The 7,595-nt window shown below is 47.7% G+C and overlaps 1 protein-coding gene across 1 annotated transcript in view; it reads right to left on the reverse strand.

The window, feature by feature from the left end:
* The window catches only part of PIGU (phosphatidylinositol glycan anchor biosynthesis class U), a 108,566-nt gene that overhangs the window by 12,237 nt on the left and 88,734 nt on the right, over positions 1-7,595 (reverse strand). Inside the window, exon 11 of the mRNA XM_003788112.2 lies at positions 2,851-2,993. Within this exon, the coding sequence (XP_003788160.1) occupies positions 2,851-2,993 (143 nt within the window). The remainder of the gene's footprint in view (positions 1-2,850; positions 2,994-7,595) is intronic.

Below are 7,595 nucleotides of genomic sequence, written 5' to 3' on the forward strand. Positions count from 1 at the left end.
AGCTACTTGGGAGGCTGAGGCAGGAGACTCGCTTGAGCCCAGGAGTTGGAGGTTGCTGTGAGCTGTGAGGCCATGGCACTGTACCCAGGGGGATAGCTTGAGGCTCCGTCTCAAAAAAAAAAAAAAAAGAACATGTGGAGGGATATGAAAGGCATTTCCATTCAAAGTAGCAAAATAATGAGGCCAGACATGGTGGCTCACACCTGTAACCCTAGCACTCTGGGAGGCCAGAGCAGGTAGATTACTTGAGCTCAGGAGTTCAAGACCAGCCTAAGAAACAGCAAGGCCCCATCTCTAAAAATAGCTGGGCACTTGGTGGGCACTTATAGTCCCAGCTATTCAGGAGGCTGAGGCAAGAGGATCGCTTGAGCCCAAGAGTTTGAGGTTGCTGTGAGCTATGATGCCACAGCACTCTACCCAGGGGGACAGAGGGAGACTCCTAAAAAAAAAAGTAGCAAAATAACCAGAAGCAGCAACCTCAATGCCCACGCACAGCGGTGAACCTGGTCAAGTAAGGCATGGTGCAGCCTAACCACTAGATATCAGGGAGCTGCTAGAAACATTATCTCAAGATGAGATCAGTAAGTAAAAGCAGCCAAAGAATCCTGCTGAGAGAGGATGCCATTTACCTATATAAACAAAAAAGCTCCTCATGTGTGAGTTCCTATGTACCGCTGTCTGCAGAGACACACGCCCAACTGACCCCAATGAACACAGCTGTGCTAGGCAGGAGGGCGCAGGGCTCAGGCAGACCTTTCCTCTTCACTCTGTATTACTCTATCTTGTCGGACTTCTTTCCCCCATGAAATCATGTATTACTTGATTACTTGGGGATTACTAATAGATTTCAAAGAGAGATGTAGGAAAAAAGGGGATGAGACAAAGCTAAAGTCCGGCTGGTTTTCCTCTCATGCTCAGCTATTAACACTCTCAATCTGCCTGCCTTTGGGTCCCACCCCAAGCCCAATGCTTCTCTTCCCAGTAATTCGGTCTCTCCTGCTTCCCAAGGCACCTGACCACCTCACCACCCCATCTCCAAGCCACTCAGAGAGGCCCCTCTCTCTGAAAAGCAGAGTCAGGGAGAAAGCCGGTATCTGGCAAGTTCCACAGATGCTTCTATATTTCCAAATCAAAACTGGAGACTCGTGACAAGATAACAGGCTCGCCAACCTCCCCAGAGGTCCAGGGCAGGCCCAGTGCCCTCCCATGTCAGCTGCCACTGGGATGTAAGAGAAGTAAGGAGACACCAGCAGGACAGAAAGGCCAGGCCAATCTTCTGGATTCCTTCAGGACATCCAGTTGGGCCCTGCACAGTTCAGCCTGTGTGGGACACAGTAAGGCGGTACAGTGCCCTCAGCATCACCAGTGATGGTGGGGTAGGCAGAACAGGCCCTGGCCGGCTCCAGGGCCTTCCATCTCTCTTTCTGCTGGTCACAAACCAAAACAAATGGCTAGGCTGGACATTAATCCTCAAGAAATGTCCATGCAGGAAATACCAGTCCCATCACTCACTGAAAAAGCCCTAACTCCTGTCTTTCCCAGCAGCTAACCTTGGAGGCAAGAATTTCTCTGGGGATGATTCACTGGCATCGTTCATCTTCCCAGCCAGACCCACTTCCCACCCAGGCCATTATGCACAGGAAATGCCTGGCTGTGCCAACGGCAACCAAAATGGTGAACTGTGTAAGTGGTTCTCGTAAGACCTCAGCGATGAGGACAGAGCCCAACCTGAATGAAGGCAGCACAGTGGAGAAGGGACCTTCTGAGAAGGGTGGGTGACTCCATGTGGGGTCTGCTAGAGCCCCTATCACAGAATCTCTGGGAGAGCTTGATAAAAAATACAAATTCCTAACCCTGTCTTCCACACTGAATCAAGATTTGTAGGAGTGGGATCAGGAAATTTTTTAAACAATCAGAGTCACGCACTTATGATGGTCACAACATAATGACAGGACTTAAAACCATAGTAACAGGAAATCCACATTTCTAATAACCACCCCCTGGTGATTCTAATACTTGAGGACCTTGCTCCATGGACCATGACAGGCTTTCTCAGGATCAGGGCAGTCCATACTGGTCCTCCTCCAACTGTGACCCTGCAGCCTCCTCTCCACCATTCCTAGCTGTGCACTTTGTGCAAACCAAACCACTTCTCAGCTCCTACTGCACTCAGAGTCTGGAAAGCCTCTCCTTTTGCCCCAGCCCTCCCCCACCTCACTCTGCACACTCACTACGTGTGCCACACACCTCAGGCACCACTATAAGAAAAAGGATGCCAGGCTGTGCCTGTGGCTCAGTGAGTAGGGTGCTGGCCCCATATACTGAAGGTGGTGGGTTCAAACCCGGCCCCAGCCAAACTGCAACAAAAAAAACCAGCCAGACATATGGCAGGCACCTGTAGTCCTAGCTACTTGGGACACTGAGGCAAGAGAATTGCTTAAGCCCAAGAGTTTGAGGTTGTTGTAAGCTGTGACACCATAGCACTCTATAGGGTGACATAGTGAGACTCTGTCTCAAAAAAAAAGAAAGAAAGAAAGAGGTTGCCTTAGAAATCAAGCCTTCCCTAAATTTGGTTCTTGGCTCCTCCGATGACATTGGGCGTAAGTCCCTCATTTGTAAAATAAGGAAAACACTATCTGTCTCACAGGCTTGCTGGGAGAATTCACTGAGGCTGCAGCTCAGCATGGTGCCCCCAAAATGCCTGGCAGACTCTGTCTCACACTGCTCTTACGGGATGGGAACTACCTGAGGGGAGTAACTGTCCTTCTGTCGTGTCTAAACCCCTGTATGCAGAACCCAAAGCTGAGGCTACATAATGCATCCTGTCCCCATGTTGCCTGTGACTCTTACCTGCCCAACGTTGAAGGTCAGTGTGATGGCATAAAAGAAATTAGAGTTGGCACTTCCCGAATAAATCCAGAGGTGCCAGAGGACAGGGAAGAGCAGGGAGCAGACGATAATGATGCAGGTGAGGACAAAGATGTTTCGCAGGACTGCAAAGACAAGAGGGTCACAGTTAGTCCCATGCTCTCTCTTTGGCACCCTCTCCCTGCTCTGAAGCCCAAGTGACACAAAGGCCCAGGGAGAGCCTCATGTAGCTCAAAGGCAGATTAGCCTTAGAGGCACTGGGGTGCCAGGAGGCAAGACTTACACCCTGAGCCAGTGGCTCCCAGGCCCACAGCTGTGGGAGCCGCTAGATTTGGACTCTTTCCTCCCTCTGTGGCCTTGGCTGGCTGAAGACGAGCTATAGGTAGCAGGAATGCCCCTGGACACTACAGAGGGCATTTCAGGAAGTCACCCTCTCCCGCTAATATTGGAGTGTCTAAGAGTAAGCCCACCACTCTCCTCCCAGGCAAGGTGCAACTGGCCACGCTGGATTGTGGATGAGAACGCTGGCATGAACATGAAGCTTGGAGCCCCCCAGTGTGTCTCTATGCTGTCATGGTTTTGGCTGTTAGAAACATGTTTTTCAATCTCCTTAACAGGTATATTAGGTCCCCTGCATCGCTCTTCAGACATTCCTCACTCTCGTGAGGTAATTTAAATGACTTCTTTTTGACATGCTGCCTCATTGAGGAGAGATCCCTGCTCCCAGAGGAGATGTCCAATCCTACCAGGGAGAAAGCTCTCCAAGAGGCCCTGGGAGGGGCGGCGGGGGTTCACAGACAGGGGCAGGTTGGCTTCAGCTGGGTGGGAAAGGCAACAGGACAGCTAGGCACAGCCCTTGGTTAATCCTGCCCTGTTAATTTATTACCAAGTTCTCTAAGCCTCAGCTTACTCATCTCTAAGACAAGGCTAAAATGCATACTTGATAGGACTGTTACGTGAATTAAACAAAAAAAAAATTCACAGATGTATTATCGTGAATATTTGTTTCTAGAGCTACTATCTCAAATTCGCACAACTTAGCAAACAGTGATTTGTTATTACACAGTTCTGGAGGTCAGAAGTCCAAAATGGGTCTCCCAGGCTAACATCAAGGTATCAGCAGGGCTGCATCCCCTCTGGAGGCTCTAGGGGAGAACCCATGGCTCATCTTCTCCCACATCTAGGGTCTGTCTGCATTTCCTGGCTCATGACCCCTTTCCAGCTTCAAAACCAGCAATGGCAGATTGAGGAATTCTCACATTACAACATTCTGACATCTTCTGCCTCCTTTTACTACTGTTAAAAAAATGGACTTTATTTATTTGAGATGGGGTCTTGCTATGATGCCCAGGCTGGAGTGCAGTGGCTATTTACAGGTGTGATCATATGATCATAGCATACAGACTCAAACTCCTGGGCTCAAGTATCCTCCTGCTTCAGCCTCTTGAGCAACTGGGACTAACGGCACGTGCTATAGCACTGGATAGAAGAGACTATTTTTTATGGTAGCAAAACTGAGCAGAAGGTACAAGATTTCCCATATTCTCCTTGCCTCCACCTCTTCCACTTTGGGGGACTCTTATAATTACAGTGGGGCCACTTGGATAATCTAGAATAATCTCTCTTTCCCGAGTTCCTTAATTTAAAGTCCCTTTTGGAACGGGCACGGTGGTTCACGCCTGTAATCCTAGCACTCTAGGAGGCTGAGGCGGGTGGAATGCTTGAGCTCACAAGTTTGAGATCAGCCTGAGCAAAAAGCGAGACCCCATTTTTACTAAAAATAGAAAAACTGAGGCAAGAGGATTGCTTGAGCCCAACAGTTGGAGGTTGCTATGAGCTATGACATCACCACACGCTACTCAGGGTGACAGCATGAGACTGTCTCAAAAAAAAAAAAAAAATTAAAGTCTCTTTTGCCTTGTTGTAAGGTGACATAGTCACAGGTTCTGAGGGTTAAAACCAGCTATCTTTGCAGGGTATGAATATTATTCTGCTTACCATACTGTGATTTTTTTCCCCCTTTAAATTCAGTAGTGGTTATCTAACAATAGGGTTATATGTTACTTATATTTCTTTTTTTTTTTTTTTTGAGACAGAGCCTCAAGCTGTGCCCCTGGGTAGAGTGCCGTGGCATTACAGCTCACAGCAACCTCCAACTCCTGGGCTCAAGCGAGTCTCCTGCCTCTGCCTCCCAAGTAGCTGGGACCACAGGCGCCCGCCACAACGCCCGGCTATGTTTTGGTTGCAGCTGTCATTGTTGTTTGGTGGGTCCGGGCTGGGGATTCGAACCCGCCACCTTAGGTGTACGTGGCTGGCGCCTTAGCCGGTTGTGCCATAGGTGCCGAGCCACTTATATTTCTTTATACTTTACTTTTAAAATAAATATTTAAATAAATTAAAAGAATATCTTTTTAAAAAGAACTGAGCACTGGGCCTGGTTCCCAGCAGGCACTAATGAATGGAAATTCCCTTCCCTTCTGTGATCCTGACCTTCTGGAAATCCCTTCTCCCAAGTCAGAGTTTTGGAAGACTTAAGGGATGGGGAAACTCCCAAACATTTAGGCCATTTGTCTCAGTTGTACAACCAGTTAGTAGGAATGCTTACCCTAGGAGTTCATGCATTGGAAGGGGGCCTGGATGACACAGATGAGTCTTAACTCTAGTTACAAAGTGAAACCCCCACAACTAAGTCAGAGTCTATAGGACAGGGCCCTGACACCCACACGCAATATTAAGAACTTCCCAGGAGATTCCAAAGTACAGTTGGGACTGAGAATACCTAGGTTACAGCTGCCGACCCTGATTGTCCGTGACAGAGGCCACTGACTGGTGTCAAAGAGAATGTCCTGAGAATAATCAGGACAAGGTAATTGATAGTTCTTTGTAAAGTCGGATGTTTTCAATTCATAATTCATTCATTCTTTAATCACAAATGAGAGGTGTCTGGCTTGGCACCTGTAGCTTAGCATCTAGGGCACCAGCTACATACACCAGAACTGGCAGGTTTGAACTCAGCCTGGGCCTGCCAAACAACAATGACAACTACAACCAAAAAAATGGCCGGGCTTTGTGGTGGATGCCTGTGGTCCCAGCTACTTGGGAGGCTGAGGCAAGAGAATTGCTTAAGCCTAAGAGTTTGAGGTTGTTGTGAGCTATGATGCCATAGCACTCTACTAAGGATTACATAGTGAGACTCTGTCTCAAAAAAAAAAAAAAGAAAAAGAGAGGTGTCTTTTGTTGCTAAAAAGCCTGTTCTTTTATGAAATGGGGGTGAATGGCTGGGAGTTAATGGCTTTAATCCCTTCAGCAAAAAAAAAAAAAAAAAAAAGCTAGCAACTCTGTCACTAGAGTTTTTTTTTTATTTTTAGAGACAGAGTCTCTCTTTATTATCCTCAGTAAAGTACCATGGCATCACAGCTCACAGCAAACTCCAACTCCTGAGCTTAGGTGATTCTCTTGCCTCAGCCTCCCAAGTAGCTGGGACCATAGGTGCCCACCACGACACCCAGCTAGTTTTTGTTGCAGTTTGGCCAGGGCCAGGTTTGAACCTGCCACTCTTGGTATATGGGGCTGCCTACTGAGCCACAGGCGCCACCACTAGAGTTTTTTTTAGATATTAGTGGTCTGTGAAATCCCACAATTTGGACACTGGAGGGCTTGCAAGAGCCTCTTTTCTATTTTTTTTGCAACATCCTGGGTAGAGTGCTGTGGCATCATAGCTCATAGCAACCTCAAACTCTTGGGCTCAAGCAATACTCTTGCCTCAGCTTTCCTAAGTAGCTAGGACTACAGGTGTCATGACATCTGGCTATTTTTTTCTATTTTTTAATTTTTTTAAATTAATTAATTAATTTTTTTGAGACAGTCTCACTCTGTCACCCTCGGTAGAGTGCCATGCTGTCCTAGCTCACAGCAACCTCAACATCTTGGGCTCAAGCAATTCTCTTGCCTCAGCTTCCCAAGTAGCTGGGACTACAGGTACCTGCCACAACGCCAAGCTATTTTTTGGAAATGAGGTCTCACTCTGGCTCAGGCAATCCACTCACCTTGGCCTCCCAAGTGCTGGGATTACAGGCATGAGCCACCTCGCCCAGCTCTTTTTTTCTATGTTTAGAGATGGTCTCATTCTTGCTCTGGCTGGTCTCAAACTCCTGAGATCAAGTAATCTACCAGCCCCAGCCTCCTGGAGTGCTAGGATTATAGGGATTAGTGACCATACCTAGCCAAGATCCTCTTTCCTTTCCTTTTTTTTTGAGACAGAGTCTGACTGTATTGCCCAGGCTACAGTGCCCTGGTATCATAGCTCACAGCAATCTCAAACTCTTTGGCTTAAGAGATCCTCTTGCCTGAGCCTCCCAAGTAGCTGGGACTATAGATGCCTGCCACAACAACTGGCTAGTTTTTCTATTGTAGTAGAGACAGGATCTTGCTCTTGTTCAGGTTGGTTCCTAACTCCTGAGCTCATGGGATCCTCCTCCCTTAGCCTCTCAGAGTGCTAGGAGTACAGGCATGAGCCACTGTTTCTGGCTAATATCCTCTTTTCTAATCTGAAATTCCCACAGTTCTTATTTTCAAAGCTGAGAGGTCAAAGCCCTTACTCAGGCCTTCTGAGTACTTCCAGGGAAGCTCTTGCTTTCTAATCTGAAATTCCCACAGTTCTTGTTTTCAAAGCTGAGAGGTCAAAGCCCTTACTCAGGCCTTCTGAGTACTTCCAGGGAAGCTCTTGC

The sequence above is a fragment of the Otolemur garnettii genome, unplaced genomic scaffold (assembly GCF_000181295.1).
Source record: "Otolemur garnettii isolate 467f Iridium unplaced genomic scaffold, OtoGar3 scaffold00025, whole genome shotgun sequence".
Lineage (NCBI taxonomy): Eukaryota > Metazoa > Chordata > Mammalia > Primates > Galagidae > Otolemur > Otolemur garnettii.